Source organism: Manacus candei, unplaced genomic scaffold, assembly GCF_025592945.1.
Source record: "Manacus candei isolate 608988 ecotype Guabito, Panama unplaced genomic scaffold, ASM2559294v1 h1tg000192l, whole genome shotgun sequence".
Lineage (NCBI taxonomy): Eukaryota > Metazoa > Chordata > Aves > Passeriformes > Pipridae > Manacus > Manacus candei.
In genome coordinates, this window is record NW_026138240.1 from 173,955 (window position 1) to 196,537 (window position 22,583).

At 51.2% G+C, this 22,583-nt stretch overlaps 1 protein-coding gene across 1 annotated transcript in view; it reads left to right on the forward strand.

The window, feature by feature from the left end:
• SKAP1 (src kinase associated phosphoprotein 1) overlaps positions 1-22,583 on the forward strand; it is a 149,323-nt gene that overhangs the window by 11,938 nt on the left and 114,802 nt on the right. Inside the window, exons 3-4 of the mRNA XM_051774206.1 lie at positions 4,158-4,183; positions 18,994-19,101. Coding sequence (XP_051630166.1) covers positions 4,158-4,183; positions 18,994-19,101 — 134 coding nt within the window. The remainder of the gene's footprint in view (positions 1-4,157; positions 4,184-18,993; positions 19,102-22,583) is intronic.

The following is a 22,583-nucleotide window of genomic DNA, read 5'->3' on the forward strand; positions in this document are numbered from 1 at the left end:
TGGAAATGATTGAAACCCTGTAAGCAGAGTCTTTGCCTCGCTGCTGCTCCCGTGTAACACTGAGCTGAGAAATGCATTTGAAGTGGTTTCTAACTGGCTTTTGCTAATGGTTGAGCTCCCCAATCCCATTTTCATCCCTTTTTATTTTTTTTTCCCCCTGCCTGAAATCCTGTACAGCATTGATTTTTTTTTTTCATTATTATTATTATTATTATTTTTCCTCCCCAAACATTAAACCCCGACGAACGCCGCGCACCGAACAAATTAGGCTGTCTCAAAAAAATATCTAATTTAATGACATCTGTGGTGATATTAGTGTTCTTAATTGGACAGGAAAATGCAGGAAATTTGATTGAAACCTGACTTTATGGTTCCTGCTGCAATTGAGCCTGAGAGGAAAGTGGGGTTTAGACTTTTAGAGACTTCAGAGCTGCAGAGAGACCATTATGCCCATCAAGTCTGACCCCCTGCTTAACACTGAGATTTCAGACACTGATTTTTTTTGCTCCTGGCCCCAAATGGAGCAGGTTTGATGCCTGATTTACTGCTGCTGGTCAGCAACTTTCTGTGGCTGGGAGGAGGGTGTGTGTTAATTCTGTGTTTTCCTGGATTTCTGGGCACTGGTGGGGTTTGTGACTCTTCCCATGACAACAGCAGAGGATGAGGGGCCTGGGGCAGATCTGCTTGAGTTGTGTAAAGGTTGGGAATGCAGGAATACAACCAAATTATCTTGGTGCTCCAAGGAAACCCAAGTCCTGTCCTTGCACCAGAGGGCAAATCCAGACCCAGTGTGGCAGGGGAAATACTGAGCCAGGGGGGAGTTTCATCCCTGTGTATCCCAGGGCTCTGCCAGCCCTTCCTTTTGGAGCAGGAAGGGATATTTCTGTGTTTCCTTGGTTTAAACCCTGCTGGGGATGTGAGAGGAGCATTAAAGTAATTTTTTCTGCTTGGCCAGCCCTGGAAGCATCTCTGTCCCCAGGATGAAAAGCCAGTTCCTGGGGGTGAATCCATCACACAGCAGACCTGGAAGGAGGGGGAGGATTTGGAGAACTCGATTTTCCAACCTCCCAGGTGCCAATCCTGGTGCTGCTCCTGTTCCAAACCAGTGCAAAGATGAGGTTTGTGAGCCAGGTCCTGGAACCAGCTTTCCCTCCTGGGAGGCAGCAGAAGGTTCTGCTCCTTCCAGCACATCCCTAGTTGTGTTTCCAGACATTTTTGGGTGAGTTCCTCCCTGCACATAAAGCACCAAAAATCCCCAAGGGTTCTGCTCCAGGTTGTTCATCCTTTGACAGGAGATTTCCCCCCGTTTCCCCTCTGCTGTTTTAGGGTCTGGGGTGTGAATTGAACCTTCCTGTTGTAGGGCTGGGAGCTCTTTGCTGTGATTCCATGGAATCCCGGGATGCTTTGGGTTGGAAGGGACCTCAGAGATCATCCAGTTCCATCCCATGGGACACCTTCCACTCTCCCAGGTTGTTCCAAGCCTGGCCTTGAACAGATTTTCCTCTTGGGGGATTATTTCTGGGGCACAGGAGCCTTTTTAATCGTGTGCTTAAAAGAAAACAGTCAAGCCATGACCAAATCCATCCCCTGTTCCCAAACTTTCTCCTTAAAACGAGTGAGGAGCTTTTGCTGGTGCTTGTGAGACCTAAAAAACTGTTTATTAAGGATGAAAACGTCAAGCTGATCCCAAACTAAAGAAGGAGCAGGCCTTTGGTTTCTGAGTTCAGCTGGCTCAGGGGGGGACGGGTGTGGAGCAATTACAGGATATTGTTAATTATTTGCTGGGAGATGTTACTGGGCTGCAGCTCTGGGGGCAAACCTGCTGGAGGAGGAAATGTTGTGTAAGTGCCTGTTACCCACAGATGGGCGTGTTGAGTAACTCAGTGCTCCTCAGCGCTGGGTTAATTGGGAACAAAAGCGTTAATTGGCCTCAAGCTCACTTTGGAGAAGGGCCCGAGGTGAGAACCTGCTGCTGCTGAGCCAGTTCCTCCTCCCCTGCTGCACAGAAACAGCGATTTATTCTGATTTTATCACGCTCAGGGCCCGGGGATGCGGCTGGTTTTGAATTAAACCCCTGAGGTGGTTGAAGCAAAACCGGGTGTTTTGCCCAAATCGTTGCGTTTCTTGCAGGAAAAAAGAAAAAAAAAAAAAAAAAAGAAAGGAATATTTTGGCCACCTGTGAAAATGGTGAGGAGGGAATTTGGTGATGAGCCGAGGAGGAGGTTGCCTGCAGGAAGGGGTGGGGGAAACACAGAGCGGAAAGAAAAAATTCTGTGAAGTGAAAAGGCTTGGATGTGATGCCACGGTGTTTTCAGTACCTTGTGCACTCTTGAGGTCAGTAATTTATTCAAGGTTTCCATGCAGTCAGTGGCAGAGGAAGGAATTGGGTCATTACTCTTCCATCTTCTGTAAGAACAAGACCATTTTCCTCCCGCTCCCGATTAAATTTTAAACTAAACTTTCATTCTCTGCTTAAGCCTTTCCAGAGTGCAAATGATCAAAGCTGGAGATTAAAGACATATCCTGATCTGATGAGATTAGAATTTTTGACTGTTTCCTTATGCTTAAAAAAAAAAAAAAGAGGCCAAAGCCAAGCATGTTTTTGGTATTTCCCCCCCCCCCTTGCCTTAAATTTGATCAGAGCAAAGCTTAACATGGGCTTTGCTGGTCCTGTAGGAAATGGAACTCAATTTTACATTTTTTTTTTTAAGCCATTTTACTGTATTAAAAATGACAGAGGTTAGAAACAAAGCTCTTATACTTTTATTGAGCTGGAATTACAAGTGACAGAAAATCATTTTGGCCCCGGTGCAGTAAATGTTATCACTAAAACATGTGCAGGGGAGATTAGGACAGTCTCTCAAGCACAAGAGACAAAAGTTCACGGAGCAAGAAGTGATTTTATTTTGTTTTTTTCAGCCGTCCTTGTCTGTTCAGGAGACAAAAGTATTTCAGCTCTCGGGGCTGGGGGGTTTGGGGAGCTCTGGCAGAGCCAGGGGTGGAGGTTTCTCAGCTCAGATGTTGAATAAATGATTGAAATCTCAAAGCAAAGGTTGAATAATAGGTAAAACTGACTGGAAAGCAAAAGGTGGAGCTGCTGCTGTGACACCCTGACCTCGGGTGGGTGGTGTTGCCTCTCTGGGCTCGGGGGAGAAAATGTAGGATGGGAGAGGAAAGAGCTCCTTGCAGAATTTGGGAACCACTGCCAGGAGCATCCAAAGGCCCAGAGGAACCAGCACAGTGCTGTGGCTCTTCCCTCCATCCCACAGCTGCCATTTCTCACCCAGCAAAGTTTCTTCTGCCCCTGCACGTCCTTTAATTTCTCCTCTTTTGGTCCAAAGCAAACAAGTCAAATAAATATTATGCCCCTTAATCAGGATTCCGCCCTTGTTTCCTAATTAATCTGCGTCAGTAGCTCAGATGTTTGTGTTAAATCATTTTCTTCATGAAAGCTTTTTAATGAGGAAAACAAATTGATTGGGTTTTTACACACTGGATTCTTGCCACCAGTGCCTATAGACCAAGCCTTTGTTACACATCTTGCCTGTGAATGGGTCACTTTGTGGTTTATCCCCGGCCCTTGATCCGCTTCCAAAACTCCCCAGTGCTGGTTCCTTTATTAAAATGACTCTGATTTCAACCCAAGATGAGCCCCAAGTGTGAGGGAGGGGAAGAAATGAGGGTTTTTTTGGCGTGGGCAGGGCGTGTGTTGCCCCCTCTGTGGTGCTGCTGCTGCAGGGGAGGTGTGAGACGAGGGCAGGGAATAGTTTGGGTTGGAAGGGACCTTTGGAAGCCCTTAATTCAGGCTGGGCAGCTAAAGGTCACAGAAACCTTCGTGTTTGGAGAAAGGAGACCCCTTCCAGTGGATGGGAGTTCACAAAATCATGGAGTGGGTTGGGAGGGACTCAGAGCTCATCCAGTGCCACCCCCTGCCAGGGGCAGGGACACCTTCCACTGTCCCAGGGTGCTCCAAGCTGACCTTGGGCAGGGACAGGGGACATCCCAATTCCTCCTGGAGCTTCCTGCCTGGAATTTGTGTGGCCCACTCCGTGGGTTCCTGGCAGGATTCTCCCCTCTGCCCCTTGTTCATGAGGCTGGAACAGATCTCTGAGAGAATAACGTGCCTTACCCACTCTTTTTTCTCTTTGCTCTTTCAGGTACCACTTGGCTTTTGCACCCCGAGGTGAGTCCCATGGGGGAAGGAGGGGGATGAGCCTGAGGGGCGGGAGGGGTTGGATGTGTGTGGTTTTAAATTGAAATTTAAGTGAATTTAAAGCTGCAGTGTGGCGGTTCTGGGGCTGCAGGAGGGGCTGGGCTGGCTGTGCTGAGCAGCAGAAGCTCATTTCTCCTCACCCTGGAGAGCAAAGAACACGACGTGTGTGGTTCTGGCAGGAATTTATTGTCCTGGACGAGCCCCGGGGAGCTTTTTTTTCTGCAGAACTTCTGTCTCCAGAAAAGCTTTAAAGTTTGGGAAGGGCAGAGCATTCCCATGGACCGCTGGCTTGGGAGCAGAGGCTCTTGGGTGACCTCCAGTCTCACTGCTCGTGTTTAACCTGAACTTGAAACTCAATCAGGCTCCAGGTGTGGACACATGGCCGGGCTGTAAATTCTCCAGGCCCGTGACCATCCCTTGTTCTGTCTGTTAACAAGCTGGGGGAGGCTCTGATGGCGACTTTGATCTTCATTTCCTCCATAATGGGGGCGATGATTTAAACTTTGCAGGGTGCCTGTGGGTCACCAGCCCTGTCAGTGGCTTCTCCTGTGGATCAGGGCCAGTTGATGGATCTGGGTTTGCCTGGAGCCGACCTGGAGCTCCTTGGGCTGTGGCACACGGGGGGAGCTCGGTCTGATTCCTGATTTTTGGAGCGTTGGGTCCACCCTGGCTGCAGCCAAGGCCCAGGGATCAGTGGGACTGCCCCTTTCCCTTAAATTTTCCTTAAACAGATCCCTGTTCAAACAACGGGGCTGCAACAAAACCCCTTCCCAGCGTTCCAGCTCAGCTGACCCTTCCTTTGCTCCAGCAATAAATTCCAGTGTGTTCCCTCCTCGATCAGGGCCCACTTTCCAGCCCATCCTGCCCGTGTCTGGCAGCACAGAAATGTCAGAACTGCAGCAGCTTCTGCAATTCCCCCCAGAACAGTGTTATCACATTTTAATATGAGCCTCGGTGCAGCCTTGCTGCCTCTAATTGCTTTCAGAGCATTGTTTGCCTGCGCTGGGCTGATGAGCCCAGCATCTGGCACCATTGCAGGAAGTACAGCAGACAGCTGTGTGCGAAATTAAAAAAAAAACACGCCCAGGGAGAGAGGGTTTGAGCACATAAAAGGCTCAAAATTCGGATTTTTGAACGGGGAGGGTCCCCGTGATTTGAAGGGTGGAGGGAGGGGAGGCTTTTGTTCCTTTGGGATCTTCTTTATTCTTTTCTGGAGTTGGGAGCTTGAGTGGTGTGAGGGAGAGATTTGGAAAGGGGTGGTTTTTAACTCGCTTCAGTTCCCGCTGGGAATTCCTGGGCAGGTGTTTTTTGGGTCTCCAGGTGTCTCTGGATGTGTCACCTCGGGAGTTAATGTTGTTTGGGAAAGGTGTGCTAAGGAAACAGGAGGGTTTGAGGGTGTGGACGTGGACTTGGGCATCACCTGGAGGGGCTGAACCCCAGGTTGGGAGCCTTGCTGGGGGAAGGAGAGGTGGTGGGGAGAACCTGGGGCCTTCTGGGTGGAAAAGAGCCAGAGAAAAATAAAGTCAGGGGCGACTTCATGCCTAAAAATAAATCTCCTGTGCCTGAACATCTTGATAAGAGGACTGGGAAAAGCAGGTAGGAATTGGCTGCACTGCCAGGGCATTGAAAGAACAGTTTGATGTGGCAAAGGAAGAGTTTTTTGGGGGTTTTTTTGTTTGTTTTGTGTGTGTGTTTTTGTTTGTTTGTTTGTTTTCTAAGAAGTTTTGGGATTTTTTTTTTTTGAATATCCAGTGAAGGGTTTTCTCAAGGGTTTAAGCACAACTTGTAGCATATCTGGTAAAGGCAGCTGAGCTCCTTGGAGTCAAAACCTTGCTGTGAAACCCCCCCTGAGAACCCAAACCTGGGTGACTCCCAACACCCCGACCTGCTGAAAATGAACAGAACTGGTCTCAAAATTCCCCACCGAGCAAAAAATCTGCCTGAAACAGGAGTGTGGCTCTGGAGGGTGATTTGGGTCCCTGAGTGTGGTTGTCAGAAAGGAACCCAACAGGGTTTAGGGTCTGGAGCAGGAGCTGCTGTGCCCAAATCCCAGGTGTTGGCTGCACTGTGCAACTCTTATTTTTTTTTTCCCCTTATTCCTTTGCACAGAGCCCTGATTTTCCCCTCTGGAGGAGGGCTGGCTGCCCCTGGGAAGTGTTTTTATACACTTCATATATTTGATGCACGTCTTGCAACAGCCTCCCCTGGGCGGGAGGAGAGCTGGGGGAGGAAATCCGGAGAGCACCCGGGTGGGTTGGAGCTCTGGGTGCTCTTCCCGGGTTTTATTCCAGGGGAAATGCTCTGCAACAGCTTGGGTTTGGAAGGCAGGGAAGCCAGGAATGGTGCGAGGGAGCGGCGAGAGGCCGATCTGGGGTACTGCAAGGGATCGCTGTCACACCGGAGGGGAGGCTGGGACGGGGAGGTGGGACTTGGGGAAGGGGATGGAAGGACAGGGAGCGATGCAAATGGAAGGGATAAACAGGGAAAAGGTGTTTGTGGGGCTGAATAAGAGCTGTGAGGGCAGGGCTGGGGGTTTGGAGTTGCTGGGGTGGGAGTTTGAGTTAAATTGTCACCGGTGGTTGTGGGTACCTTCAGTCCCAAACCCCAAAGATGTGTAAAAATCCAGTGTGGTGGGAGTTCAATGGGATCATTGGTGTCTAAACAGTATTTTGGGCTGATTTGATTTTGGTTGATGTCTAGACAGGACTTTTTAAGTGTCCAAGGCCAGTTTGGATGAGGTTTGGAGCAACCTGGGACAGTGGGAGGTGTCCCTGCCTGTGGCAGGGGTGGAATGGGATGATCTTTAAGGTCCTTTCCAGCCCAACCCATGCCATGATTCCATGATTTTGGGACATTCAGGAGCACAAATGACCCTGTAACGTTCTGCTTGAAGACACAGATGGTGAGAGCTGCAGAAATGGGGCTCTGCTGTCCCAGCCCAGCTCTCCAGGCTGAAATCATCCCTCCAGACCCTCCTGGGGGGGCACCTGGCCCTTCCTCCTGGGTTTGGGGTCCCCTCAGCCCAGAGAACTCCTGATTTCCATGTGCTTGTTCTCACTGAAATGATTCCCAGTGGGTGCAGTGGGAGGCAATGGCTTTTTACTTTTATTTTGAGGAAAACAGCCCCAAATAGATGACTAAAACCAGATTTATTTTCACTGAGCTTACGACAGCCCTTTTGTTTTGCCATCAAAAATTCATCCCAAATGGTTTTTTTCCTCTGAAGTGCTCTGTGTGTGTTTGAATAGTGGAGTTCCTTAAAATATTCATAAGTAGTGAAAACATGAGAAAGAGAGAGAGAGAGAGGGAGTCGTTCCCATTTTTAAATGTAATTTAGGGCGTTTTTAACACAGGATATTTTAAAATGAGATTTGGGAAAACTGAGGGTAATGTGTGTGAGGCAGCAGAGAGTTTACAGGTGTGTCCAGAGGGGTTGGGTCCTGCTTCTCCCAGGAAAAGTCCCCTGCCTGGAGTCAGGAGCAATAAATCCCAACGCAGAGCAGGGAGATGGGGATAAAACAGGACTTTAAAATGGGGGCCTTCATGTTCTCTAAAAGGATTAAATTCAGAACAGTGTGGGAAGTCTTAGCAGGCCACTTTTCTCGTAGGACACACTCCTTAAAATATTTATAAGTAGTGAAAACATACGAGAGAGAGAGAGAGAAAATTGTTCCCATTTTTAAATGTAATTTAGGGCGTTTTTAACGCAGGATATTTTAAAATGAGATTTGGGAAAACTGAGGGTAATGTGTGTGAGGCAGCAGAGAGTTTACAGGTGTGTCCAGAGGGGTTGGGTCCAGATCTGCTGCTTCTCCCAGGGAAAAGTCCCCTGCCAGGAGTCAGGAGCAATAAATCCCAAAGCAGAGCAGGGAGATGGGGACAAAATGGGGGTCTGCATGTTCTCTAAAAGGATTAAGCACAGAATGGTGTGGGAAGTCTTAGCAGGCCATTTATCCCACAGGATACACTCCTTGGGTGAGGTGTGGGTGGTTTTCCCTCTCCCAGCCCTGGATGGTGAGTCCTTGGGGCTGTGCTGGGGTTGGAGCTGGAGGTGTGTCGGTACCTGGGGAGGGTGTGGAGCTCCCTCCATGACCTGGCATCTCACAAAAGCCCCAAGGGGAGATTTATGGAGTCCTTTTTCCTCCCTAAAGCCCCAAATCCGTGGAGCTGAAGCTCCCAGGGCTGTGCTGGGGTTGGAGCTGGAGCAGTGCCCGGGGTGTGTCAGTACCTGGGGAGGGTGTGGAGCTCCCTCCATGACCTGGCATCACACAAAGACCCCAAGGGGAGATTTATGGGGTCGTTTTTCCTCCCTAAAGCCTCAAATCCTTGGAGCTGAAGCTCCCAGGGCTGTGCTGGGGTTGGAGCTGGAGGTGTGTCGGTACCTGGGGAGGGTGTGGAGCTCCCTCCATGACCTGGCATCACACAAAAGCCCCAAGGGGAGATTTATGGGGTCGTTTTTCCTCCCTAAAGCCTCAAATCCTTGGAGCTGAAGCTCCCAGGGCTGTGCTGGGGTTGGAGCTGGAGGTGTGTCGGTACCTGGGGAGGGTGTGGAGCTCCCTCCATGACCTGGCATCACACAAAGACCCCAAGGGGAGATTTATGGGGTCCTTTTTCCTCCCTAAAGCCCCAAATCCGTGGAGCTGAAGCTCCCAGGGCTGGCTGGGAGGCGGAACCGGGCACTCCCCCAGCCCCTCCCTGCTCCCCGTTTTGGGGCCGTGTAGTTCTGACAAGGGCAAGCAGCAAATCGTTAGAGCAGCAAAAACACCCTCCTGGCTGCAGAGGAGCCCCTTTGAAGCCGGGGCAGAGTGTTCCTGAATTAATGGGGTGCCCGGTGATCCCAGTAAGTTTTATTTACCCCAAGCCCCCTTTGCCTCCACGCCAGGAGGGGATCCCGCACGGAAACCCGGCCGGGATTTATGATGTGTTTGGGAACACGAGGGGGGGGGAAGGCATTGCCTTGGCAGTGTTTGCATGTTCTGTGCCCTTGGAGCATCCACTCCCTGTCACCATGCGTGGAATTCCCCCTCTCTGCAAACCCCCGAGCCCTGGAGATGGCAGGACAAGGCAGGGAGGGACAAAAAAAAAAAGACAAAAAACCCCAAAAAACCAACTTTTGTTGGGATGCCTCCCCAAAAAAGCCCCCTCAGCGTGCGCCCAGGGCAGAGTTAATGAAGGAAAAACCAAATACACCCCAAGGCTCGTGTTCTCTAAGTGGGAAAAAGCAAAATTTGACATCAACACTGGTGACAGTCCCTTTATCAGCACCCAGGTTTTGCTTCCTGCAGCTCTGGCTGGGCTGTTCTTTGCCTCTCTCTCTCTGTGTGTTAAATTCTGGGCAAACCTGATTTTTTCTGCAGTGAAAATCCCCCTCCTGTTCCCGAGTTTTGCAAACTGGGAGCAGCTGCACAGCTTTGCTTTTTTTTTTTTTCTACAGGGGGCTTATAAATTATTCCTCCACCTGAGATGCTGCACAGAAATTTGGGGAGGGAAGTGAGGATTCCAGGAGAGAACAGAACGTTCTGCTTGGCAAAATGTCCTGGGTGGGAGGCGAGTGGTTGTGCTCTGGGGAGGGCTGGATTGTGGGGGTTTTGTGTCTTTATTGAAACATCTATTTTATTTATATTTTTATATATATATACACATAGAAAAAGCAAGAGAAACGTGTACTTTGAAAGCTGCTGCTGTGGCATTTCAAGTGTTCTAACCAGAAACCAACTCCCTGACCCGTTTCACGAGGCTTTGAAATCTTTCTTGCCTCAATTCCCAGGTCTTTAAAAACTGGAGCATTGGGGATTCCTGACATCCAGCCTGTCCCAGGGTGGGACTGGGACCAAATCTCTTGCCCCAGCCTGCTCCAGTGACCCCGGAGTGTGGTTCTAGTGGTCAGAAGTGGGTTTAGCTGGTTGTGAGCGCACAGGAATTAAGGGGGAGATGTTTATCTTTGATTGAAATTCCTGTTGCTGCATCAGAACAAAATACAAAAGGCCTTTCCTGCGTTTCTTGAAAATACCAAGCAATTTTTGTGGTTGTTTTTTTTTTGCTTTTTTGGGTGTGTTCGTTGGGGGGAGGAGAGAAGGGAAAAGGATAAACATGTATTTAAAAAAAAAGTCCTGTTATCAATCAGAGCCAGCAAGTGAGGGACTTGCAGAATTTACAACAAGGATGGAAAAGCCAGGTAACAAAACTCCCAGCCTGCCTGGGTTATTCTGCACTTAACGTCAAAACTTTCCTGACCTTTTATTGAGAAGAATTAGGTTGATGAGGAGGGCTTCTTGAACTCTTTTTTTTTTTTTTCTTTTTCAACCAGCCTGTTGATTTAAAACCCCCCTGCAAGGCAGAGGGAAGTTCCCTGGCTTGGGTTACTTGGGTGCTCCTCGGAGCTCCCAGAGCTCATTAATCAAAGTGTTGGAGCCCCCCCCAGCCCTGTGAAACCCATCCCAATTGTAACTCCTCGGGGCAGGGTTTGCCCTCTTGGGTCCCATTTAGCACTGTCCTTCCCCAGGGAGGGTCAGACCACCCCAAACCCTTCGGGGGAAAGGAGGGAGGGATAAAAATGTCAGTGAAAGATGTTAAATGTACGACGGCGCCGGCAAGTGAAATGTTCACGGGTTCTGCTGCTCTCACTCTGGGCAGTTAATAAAATAGGCTAATTATTAGATTGGCTGAATGGGCTGATGGGCAGGGCTGGGGAGGCTCAAATGAGCCCCCTGTGTTTTCTGGGCTGGTTTGTGTAATAGGGCTGTGCTGCAGCTTTCTTTTTATGAAGAAACCTCGGGGGTTGTTATGATATTCTAATATTCTGGGATGATTGTGCAGCCCAAACGTTGCTCTGTGCCCAGGCAGAGCAGAGCCTCCGAGGAATTGCCCCCCTGGGGATGGAGGAGGAGGAGGAGGGTGGTGGTACCCAGGAGGAAGGTGGTGCTATCCAGGAGGAAGGTGGTGGTATCAGGAGGAGGGTGGTGGTATCCAGGAGCAGAGCTGCTCCCAGCGGTGACAGGCTGCAAAAATAGGGCAGAATGATGTAAATCCTCTGGTTTGGCCACTGAGATGTTCGGGAGGCTGTAAAGGGGTGATGGGATGGAACCTTTGAGCCTCACTGGGAACTCTGTGCCCTCAGCCCCGGCCCCTGGCTCTTTAACTCCAGGAGTTTTGGGTCTCCCCTCCCTCTCCCCACAAGGATTCTGCTCCATAGGGCAGGAACCTCTCCCGGGTCACCTGCCCAGGGATCTTCCTGCCCTTTCCTCGGGCCCCACCCCGAGGCACACCTGGAAAACCATCCCCTGCCTCATCCTAAAGACCCCATGGCTCTTCCTCTGCCTGCACCCTCCTCCCGGCTCGGCATTCCTGGGTTTTTCCTTTAACCTCCTCCCTGCTCGGCATTCCCGGGTTTTTCCTTTAACCTGCTCCCTGCTCGGCATTCCCGGGTTTTTCCTTTAACCTGTTCCCAGCTCGGCATTCCCGGGTTTTTCCTTTAACCTGCTCCCGGCTCGGCATTCCCGGGTTTTTCCTCTCAGGGTGGGAATCGCTGCAGACAGGGACAAGACAGCCTCCTTGTGTCTCGTCCCTGGAATGTGCTCGCTCAGCCCCGGCTCCCTCGGGCCCTTCCTGCTGTTCATTCCCGGTCCCCTCGGAAGGGTTTCAGCCAAGAAAAACCCTCTGAACCTCCCGACACTGCCAGGACATAACTCAGGACTGCTTGGCCTGGCCTCTCCTCCCTGGGGCTGGAGATGTCGACATCATCTTTTTTTAGCTCCCTTTGCAGGGCTGGTTGTTAATTATTGCACAGCTCTGCTGCTTTTCCACCTCCAAAGGCGACCCCAGGCGTGGATTTGGGACGTTCCTCTGCCTCAGCCTCCCCAATCCCCTTCCCTGTCAAGGGGAATAATTTATTTAACAGCCAGAAACACGAACTGTTGGTAGTTTTGGGCTGGTTTTGCTGGTGCTGGACGGGCTTTGTGTCTCACTGATGTGTTCCTGGGTGATAAAAGAAAGGATAAATCTTGTTTACTTGTTTACATCCCGTGGGAATGCTGTGCCGGGCCGGGTTTCAGGCTCCTTCCAGGCCAGGCTGAAATGGGCTGTGCTCCCCCTGTCAGGCAGCTGTTCCCTGGAGCTGCTGCCCACTCCAGAGGCAGAATCTGCAGTGCCTTTGCTGAAAGGGTGCCAAGGACTGGGGAGGGAGAGGAGCCAAGGATTGGGAAGGGAGAGGGGAGGGAGCAAAACCCACAGCGAGGAGAGAGGGAGAGAAAACTGGAGAGGGGGAAGCTCAGCTGGGGGATGACACGAGGGGGTTGGAGAATCCAGAGCAAAGGGGAGATTCTGGGTGAGCTCAGCAGCTCCTCTGCCTGGATTTGGGGGCTGTTGAGGCCCCCTGACCTCTGAGTTATTTGGATGCAGGAGGATGAGCTTTGCTGTCTGACACAGCAGCCCTGCCAAAGGCTTTTTTTTTTCCAGGCCAGGCTTGCAAGTTGGAAACTCCTTGAATGCCATTTGTGGGGTGTTAGCAGGGCTTGGGCTTTCTGCTGTTGCTCAGGGTTTTTTTTTTTCCTTTCTAAAAACGACCCCGTAACCAGCGATAGGAAGACATTTGAATTATCTGCATATCAGATTGAAGGCCTGTGAATTAATAACTTCCAGGTTATTTGCTGTTTTGGGGAGCCATGAGGTTGCCCTGCCACATGACAGGGAGAGGAAATAATTTAACCCCAGCCTTGCTCCTGAGCTTCTCCCTTGCCCTTTGGGTTCATTCTCTCTGGGCTGAGAGCCACAAAACTTCAGCTCTTCGTATCCTAGTGGAATAAAATGTGCTCTCAGGCACGTGGTGGGGGTGCTAAGAGTTGGACTCAATGGGGGTCCCTCCCAGCTCAGCATATTCAGCGTTTTGGGCCCGTTGTAGGAGTTTATTTTTATTATTCCCCCCCTCCACGGGAGGTTTTGCGCCCCAGAAGTCGCACTTTTCCCCTCTCTCGGGTTTGCCTCTCTCTCCTCAGGCAGCCCGCTGTCGGTCTTAGGCTCGGTGCTCGGTGGACGTCGTTAATCCCGGGAAGTTTGTGGCCTTTCCGTGCCCGGGGAAGGGGAGGGGGGTGGTTTTGGGCTGTGCTGGCAGAGCATCCCCGGCTGCTGCTGCGCTGCAGCCCGACCTGCTGGGCGCGGGGCATCACTGCAGGTCCGTCCGTCCTTCCTTCCCCGACCCCCTGCCAAAGAACTTCCCGCTCTCCGCTCGCTTTGGAGCATAAGTGGCGTTTTTAGTGGGCCGTTAATTTGCTTTACTGCGCGTAATTAGCGCAAAAAACTGGAGGCTGAGCGGGGAAAATGAGGCTTGGAGCGGATTCGCTTGTCAGGCGGCCAAGACCCTGTTTTGGGTCGGCGTTTCTAAAACGATGATGAATCGGCTCCTCCTGCGTGCGGGGAGGTCCCTCCCTTTGCTTTTGACCCCTGAGCCGGGAGGGGAGACCCGTCCCGCTGCCAAAACACGGCTCGGGCAGAGCCGGGTCCTGCTCTCGGCTGCCTCCCGAGCCAGGGAACGGGTTCTTTTCCTCCTGTGCGTGGTTTCCACGTCCAAAATAATAATATATATATATATATTTATTAGGCAGGATGAACCCTTTGAGATCTGCCTGTAAGGAATTTTCGGGGTTTGCTGTTTGTAACTCTGTGGGTCCAGCCCGGGGAGGGGGGATGGATGTCAACACGTGGATGTGTCTCACGGTGATGTGCAGTAAGAAAACACGGATATTCGAGGCAAATATAACGTTACCCAGGCCCTGGCACTTCTGAGGGAGTCAATAATCGGCGTGAAGGAGGTGCAGAAAACCTGCCTGCACCAAACCCCTCAGTTCTTTCCCATATTCCCACATTCCCACATATATTCCCATATAACCAAACGGGAGCCGACGGAGCCCTTTAAGGCACTGGGAAAAAAAAAAAAAGAAAAAGGAGAAACATCATACATTTGCCAGCACATAAATGCGTTTAAAAAGGTATATAATTTATAACAGCAGCGCTGACAGAGCTTTAACTACACTACAAGAGCTAAACTATAATATATTTACATGTGAGTGGTGCTGACTGCGTGGGCGCGTCTCTGTTGATGTGTTTTCCATGTGATTCCTCCATAATTTCCGCCAGTGATTGTAGGAGAAGGGACATTAAACCCCGAGTATTTGATAATACTTTTACAGCTCTGCTTTGGGGAAATGCATTGCTGCTAAATTAGTCCCTGAAAAAAAAAAAAACAAACCACAACCTAAGAGATATTAACACTGTCAGGCACGAAGGCAGATGGGATTTGGATCAGAGACCTTTATTTGGAGCGTCTGATGCCGAGGAGTCGTTACTTGGAGAGCAGGAACTTTTTGTTTTCCTGGAATATTAACTGGAGTTGGGGATTTTCCTCCCCCTCTGGCACCGACGAGCTCATCATAAAAGTGTAAATGGGACCCGCCTGGTATTGATTTTTCTGAGGCTCTAAAAAGATGCTTAATGAAACTCTGGGTACCTGGATAAAGACCTTCACTGAATGCAAACTAAGCTTAATTGCAGTTCCCTTAACAAGCTGCTGAAGATGAATTTTTTATTTTTTTTTTTCCTCTCTGACAAAGCCCTTTCACCTGTTTAAATTGTTTCTCTTCCTGTGTGTGCCTGGATGCATTAATTCAGCTCTTTTTTTTTTAATCTTTTCACCCCCCTCTGTGAGACCCAACTGCAGCTCAAAGGCAGGAAAAGTTCCTTACCGGTCTGTGCACGGAAAAAATATTTTAGTCTCGGGCAAAAATTGATTTTTGAGGTGTCAATGAAAGGTTCTAGTCTTGAAAAAAGAGTGACTGTCCCTCTCCTGCTTCTGCAGAGGGGAGAGATGGGCGTGGAGGAACATTCTGGCTTTGCACAACTGAATTCCAGCAAAGCCAGAACCCAAACTGGGGTTTTTCTGGTGTTTGTCCCCAGAACTGTCACCTGTCAGGTCCTGCAGCTCAGCCAGGGCAGTGGCAGGGCTTTGAATTTTACTCCCCTGTGCTGCAGGCCCCTGATTCAAACAGGAAGGGAAGGGGCAGGTTATTCCCTGGATTGCAGAGAGCAGGGTTGGTGCTCTGAGGTTGTGGAGGAGAAGCAACAGAGCCTGTTCCCTGAGCATGGAATGGTTTGGGGTGGAAGGGGCCTTAAAGCTCATCCAGTTCCACCCCCTTCCACTCTCCCAGGTTGCTCCAGCCTGGCCTTGGACACTTCCAGGGCTGGGGCAGCCACAGCTCCTCTGGGCACCCTGTGCCAGGGCCTCCCCACCCTGACAGGGAAGGATTTCCCCCTGAATTTCCCATCTCTCCCTGCCCTCTGGCAGGGGGAAGCTGTTCCCCCTTGTCCCGACACTTGTAAATAATCTCGTGGTGCCTCTTCCTCCTGTGGCTCCTCCCTGCTCAGAGCCCTGTTAGTGCCAAAGAAGGTTCTTTTTGGTCTCTTGGTGTTTTTTTCCTCCCCCAGTGCCAGGGCTCTGCCAGAGGTTTGGTCTCTGCCTGATGCCAGGTCTGGGTGACCTCCCTGGGTCCTGCAGGACCTGGTGTGACCTCTGTGACCTGTCCAAAGGCACTGGACTTCTCCTGGAGGCACCAGGGACACACCTACCCCCTCTGGAATTGCTCAGAATGGAGAAGTATGAAAGATCAGTATAAATCTGTGTTAATTCCACAGAAAGCCTTCAAGCTTCCCTGCTGCTGCAGGAAGTGCCAGGCAGCTCAAAGATGGGATAACCTCATCTTTCCTGTGCCACAAAACAAGAAATCCAGGTCTTCAACCCCCCTGGGGGACAGCAAACAGTGCCAGGGGAGCCCCTGGATGAGGTTTAAGCCCAAGAAACCTCTTGCTGTTTCCCTTAGAGCCAATCTTGGGTTTGTTTGTGCTCCAAAGAGCGACAAGTCGGGGGGTTTTGCTGGGGATTGGAGCAGGAAGATGGAGCAGCACTGCGTCAGGTGCAGGGTAATTATTTGCTGGGGTTCTGTGCCTATTTGGTTTTTATTCCCTGTGTTTTCATTAAAAGCTAATGAGTTTTTTCTTCATCAGAACAATAGCTTGGCCCCTGACAAGTTGTTGGTTGTTTTTTTTTCTGCTTGGACTCAACTGGCTGTTGCTGCTCCATAAACTTTATGGAGAAAGGGGATTAAAGCACAGAGAAGTTCTGGTGATGCAAATCCAAATGGAAAAGCCATAGGATTAGTTTCAGGCGGCAGAGTTGTTTTTTTTCCTTTGGTTTCTGTTTTGTGACTTGAGAGGTGGTGTTTGAAAACATTCCTAAGGGAAGCAAACACTTTTGTTTGGGTTGATTTGTGCCGCAGCAGCTCGCAGGGTCCCGGCTCTTGCCGTGCTTGGAACGCTCCCTGGACGGGGAGATTTTTATGGATTTGATCCTTTTCTAGCTGAATTATGTTTGGGTGGATTATGGGTGAGTTATATTGGGGTGAACCCCCCGGTTTCCCCTCCTGCACAGGGATGAGGACGAGCGTGTTCCATGCGTGGGAATTGCTCTGGGACCTGGGGCTCCGTGGCTGATGTGTGGAGCAGCTTCTCTTGGTGTGTGGAGCAGCTTCTCCTGCTGTTCAGGGGAACAGTAAGCCCTCCTGTGACTGATCCCTGCAAGGAACTTTGCTGCTGGGGGCCCTTGTTCCCGTTCCAAGTGGTTTAGTGCAGCCACGCTCGGGCGCTCCCCGTGCCGGGCCCGGGAACACTTTGCTCGTTATCCCCATAATCCTGCACCTGGATCTCGTTAGGAGGGACCACCTGTTACCTCCGTGCCGCTCTGGAAAAGCGGATTTTACCACAGCGTGCTCGGGCTGGGAGGAAATGTCCTTTTCCAGGGGCCGAAGGGGCTCGTGGAAGGTGTCCGGTCGCGCCGGCGCATCCCGGTGGCACAGCACGGGGAGGCTCCTCCTGGGAAGGAACCCCCCTTTTTTCTTTGGCAGCAGCTTTTTATTAGAGCCTTTTTATAGGGGTGAAACGGGGAAGAAACATCCCCCTGTCACACCCAGCTGAGCTGAGCACCGGGAGGACTCGGCCAAGGTCGGAGCCTGCTCAGCAGAGCGGGGCTTTGTCTCTGCTTTTTAACCCCTCACTGGGTATTTTTTACCTCCTGGAGGTGCCTGTGTGAGTTTTGGGTTCTTGCAGCACGCAGGAACGTGCCTGGCTTGGTCTTCGTGGCCCAGAATGAGCGTGTGGGTGGGTGATCCCTGGGATCCCGTGGGATCCATCGGGAGGGATCGGAGCCTGCCCTTTTGGGGCCGGGGGACCCTCAGCTTCTCTCCTTGGCACGAGGAGTCAGCAGTGCAGATGGTGCTGCACGATGGCACCTCCCCAAAGGAGAGGAGTTGTTTTCTGAATTTCCTTTTTTTCCTCCGAAATCCGATGGTTCCACCCTGAGGCTGCTGGAAGCAAAGTGGGAATAGAGCCAGGAAAGGGTTTTATTGCTGCTTGGGCTCTTCCCCTGTCGGGAAGGCTCCAATGGCTTCAAGGATGGACTGCCAGGGACCCCCGTGCTGTGTCACTGACCCCCCAAAAGCCTTTGGTAAATCCCAAAGTCACATCTCCCATCGGATTTTCAAGACCTTTGAGCTTTTGGTATCTGGCACGGTGTGATTTGTGCTTGAACGAGCTGAGCTGGGGGAGGACAATCTCGTGCATTATGTTCTTCACAGCCAGGTTGTTCCTTTGCATGAGGAACTGGAAGTTTTCTTGACTGCAGGAGCCTGGGGGGGGGGTCCTGAGGGAGCTTCAGGTTGTTAAAAATAAACCACCTCCGAAATGTTGCGTCGGGTCTTTCTGCAGCTGAGGCTTTAACAGCATCTCCACTCTGGTTCTTGGAGGGGAGGGGGAGAGGGTTGGAACCTCCCTGCCAGGCCCCTGGTGCCCTTTCATCAGGGCTTGATTTAAAACTCCTCTGTTTGCCCAGATAAAACTTGGGGTTTAGTGTTTGAGCACAATTAACATCAGCTGAAAACTCGCCTTTCTCGCTGTTTGGTGCGTGTTGAATGAGCAAGCAGCTGTCTTTACCTCTGCTATCAGCAGTCTGGGCTCTGTGTGCTCAGGAAATATCAGCTTGAAAAGACCCCTTTGCACTTTGTTTAGGGGTGAGTGGTGTTTTCCTTTCCAGGTAGGCCGGTGCTCCGTTTACATTAAAATCTGCTATTAACATCTGTCACTGCAGTGCCTCAAAGTGCCTCCTGCAGAAAACCCAATATCAGTCACAAATTCCCCAGCAAAAAAAAATTGGCTGCCCCATCCAAGGGTGGGGATGGAGCAGCTCCTGCCTCCACACCCAGATGTGGGGCTTGGTGAATTCGTGTGTGCCTGCCTGGCACGGAGTCAGCCTCTTTATCCCTGTCACTCTCCAATGAAGGATCTCAGAGCTTTTTTCCTAAAACACAGGGAGATTATTCATTCTGGTGGAGCAGGTGGCACAGTGCTCTGTTCTACACGGGGATGATTTATGGGGAGGTTATTTGCTGAGAGTGAGAACAAGGAGTTTTGATGTACTTCTGATAGTTTGGCCCCAAAAACTGGTGTTTTCAGCTCCTTCCTTGTGTGCCTTCCAGGAATGGAGGCTGCACATATCCAGCAGGAGTGTTCTGGCAGCAGGAATGCACTGCCTTGGCCCTGAGTGATGGGTCTGGCCTTAAATCCCTTAAAACCCACAAAAGCGTTTTGGGGCTTTGTAGAGAACTGTGGTGGGAGCTGGGAGGAAAGGCAGGAACATTTGGGTTTGAGGATGTGCCCACTAAAATCAGGCTCTCTTCTCTTTCTAGGGGAGGATCAACATGAGCCTGGCTTTGGACAGGACAGTTCTGACGAAAATCAGAGCTGCAGTTTGGCCCCTTCCATGACATCCCTCCCGTCAGACCTGCAGGAGGATGGTAAGTCACTGGTGGTTCTTGAAGTTACACTGATGGTTTTTGAAGTTTCACTGATGGTTCTTGAAGTTCTTGGAGTGGAGAAGGTGGAAAGCTGGGTGTGATCCCTCAGGACTTCCTTGTCTTCCACCCATCTCACATGGTTTTGGTTTTGGTTTTGATTTTGGGGTTTGTTTGATGACTGGTACATTTCTTTGTCAATGACCATGAAATGTTGTGATGACCCTGGTTTTAATATTTTGGAAGTTCACGTGTGTTTCTTGATCACCTCTGTACAAGCTGGGCTTGGTTGGTCTGTTTTGGGTTGTCAGTGATGGAAAAAACGCGGAATCTTCCCTGGTGTCCAACATTTCCCAGAGTTAACGAGCGACTTTGGGGCGTTTCTTGGGTGCTCAACCTCCCTCTTCAAAGGGGCTGAGCCTCGATTTCCCAATTAGAACATCCTTGCAGGAAGAGTGGGAACACTCAAAAACTTCCCAAGCTGGCTCTCGTCGTCATCCACATTTCCCTGATTTCTCTAAGCGTGAAAATTCATTTTTTCTGGTGGTTTTTTGGTTTTGGTTGGTTGGTTGGTTGGTTTTTGTGGGGCTTTTTGCTGCCACCCTCTCTTCTCCATTCATCCACCCTGGAGCACCCACCCTGCTCCTGCTGTGGGCTGGGAGAGCTCCTGGATCCCGACGGAGCCCTCGGGGTGATGGAAACCCAACCCAGTGATGGAAAGGGTTACGGGGTGATCCCTCTGCCCACAGCCAGAGGGATAAACTGGCCCGTTGTGGGAACGTTGTGGGAACATCCTCATCATTCCTGGGGCCTTTTCCCACCACCAAGAGGTTGTGCCCTCCCCTGCAAACCCGCCGTGCCGTTGAACGCCGCCTCTCCCACCTTCCTGGTTTTCCAGCTTCGTTAAATCCAGGCTCGAGGGAAGAAGCCTCCGAGTGGGATTGGAGGGTGGGTTTGGAGGGCAGGGAGAGCCCAGCAGTGTGAATTTGGGACGGGCTTTTTTAATTTTGGCTGCTCTGGGGCTTGGCTGTGGGAAGGGGAGAACGTTGCGAGCCGTCCCCGGGGGGAGCGGGAAGGGATGGAGAGGGCTGGGATGGTTTTACTCAATGAGCCATGGCCCCGCTCCACGGGCCCGTCCCCGAGGAGTGATCAGGAAGCCAATGTTTGCACAGGGCTGGGAAGCACCGTGGAGGTCCTGAGGGCTGTGGTGATTCCTTAGGATCTCTTAGGAGACACTCCCAGCTCCGCTCAGGGCGCCAGGAGACTCGGCAGAGGCGGTTTTGTCCCGGAAAGTGGGAGCTCCCTTTGGGGTTGCTCGTGGCAGGGAGATCCCAGAGCCCTGAGGGGCAGGAGTTCAGCTGGCAGAGGGTGGATTTAGGTGGGATATTAAGGAGGAATTCTTCCCTGTGAGGGCAGTGAGAGGCAGGGATGGATTTCCCAGGGAAGCTGGGGCTGCCCCGTCCCTGGAAGTGGCCAAGGCTGGGCTGGAGCACCCTGGGATGGTGGAAGGTGTCCCTGCCCGTGGCAGGGGTGGCACTGGATGGGATTTAAGGTCCCTCCCAACCCATCCCAACCCATTCTGGGATCCTATAAATTGTGCCACTTAATATTCAGCTCCTTCAGGAGCTTTGTGAGTTTGGGTCAGTGGGTACAAGGGGGGTTTTTGGGGGTGTCAGTGGGTACAAGGGGGGTTAGGGGAGATCTGTGGGTACAAGGGGGGTTTTTGGGGTGTCAGTGGGTACAAGGGGGGTTTTTGGGGGTGTCAGTGGGTACAAGGGGGGTTAGGGGAGATCTGTGGGTACAAGGGGGGTTTTTGGGGTGTCAGTGGGTACAAGGGGGGTTTTTGGGGGTGTCAGTGGGTACAAGAGAGGTCTCTGGGGGGTGTCTGTAGCTATGGGAGGGGTCTCTGGGTGGGGTGGGTGTGTCTGTGGGTACTGGGGGGGTGTCAGTGGGTGCTGGAGGGGTCTGTGGGTACATGGGGGGGTTTTTTGGGGGGTGTCAGTGCATAGGGGGTGCATGGGGTGGTTTTTGGGGACGTGTCAGTGTATGATGGGTACATGGTGTGTTTTTGGGGAGGTGTCAGTGTATGATGGGGGTTGTCAGTGTATGATGGGGGGATGACGGGTACATGGGATGGTTTTTGGGGGGGTGTCAGTGTATGACGGGTACACGGTGTGTTTTTGGGGGGGTCTCTGCCATTCCCGAGTTCTGCAGTGCCCTCGTGTGGCCCCTCTCGGCGCCGCACCCGCGTCCCGAGCCTCTGATTTCTGGGGTTTTATTAAAAAACCCCACATCAAACAGTCCAAACCTACCCCCCAAACCCCCCCTCAACCCGGGTATTCCCGGGAATTTCCCCTTCCCGTGGCGGGAGCTGAAGTAAGACCCCGGTGTTGCTGCAGGAGCAGCAGATCTCCCCTTTTCCACCCCAAAAATGGGAATTGTAGGGTTTTTTTCCCCCCTGATGCCCCGCTCTGGCGTTAATAGAAGTGGTGAAGCGCTCGGGGGGCGAGGCTGGAGGGGCCAGTGTGACTTCAGATCCCTGAAGGAGCCACTTGCCCCAACATCAGGTCGAATAAAAAGGCTGAGAACCCATCTCAGAAACGCTGAATATCATCAACTTCCACGTCTGTGCAGCTCAGACCCCCCGAATTCCCACAGAGGACTGGAAATTTCTCTTGTGCAGGGGTTGAAAGCTTTACATTTTTCTTTTCAGTACCATTAGAAGCAATTAGTGCTGCCTCCCCGACGTCCAGAAATGGCTTTTTGTTGCTTTTAACCGGGTTATTATAAACTTGCTGTCGATGGAATTTTAAAGCTTTATGAAAAGAGCCCAGAAAACATTTTGGGGAGGGGGTGGGAGGGGGTCTGTGACTGGGGAGATGCTGGTGAAGAGGAGAAACCTTCATCCTTCCTGTTGCCAAAAAGCCCAGGGAGGGAGAGGTTAAACCCACAGGTCAGTTCTTTCTCCTCCTTCCTTCTGGTGGCCTGGAGCAGGTTTGACCACTTCGACCTCTGAGCTCTGCCAAGGGGAGGAGATGTTTAGAAAACAACATGTTTTCTAAAAAAAAACCACCTAAACCACACCAATTTCTGCCCCAGGTGGCATTTTTGGGAAGGAAATCAACCTCCCTTAAACCCACAGAGCTCAGGGCCTTTGATTTATCATTTTTTTGGGGGATGGAAATGCACCATAACATCAGTGCTTCCAAGCCTGGGGTGGGAATGTCTCTGGCATCCTGCAGATAAGTTCCTGGAATGGTTCTCGGGCTGCTCAGAAGGTTTTGGCCGTATTTTTTTTTTTGTTCACCTCTCTATTAAGGATTATTTGTTTGGGGAGGGAGAGGAGGAGGGGAGGTTTGCTTGCAGGGGGCTGGAAATAGGTGCACAAATTATCCAGGAGAGCTCTGGAGAGAAGGTGGTGGCAGTGACACCACCAGGATTTCCAGCTTCCATTTCAAACCAACCCCAAAGTGGCTCCGTGGGCT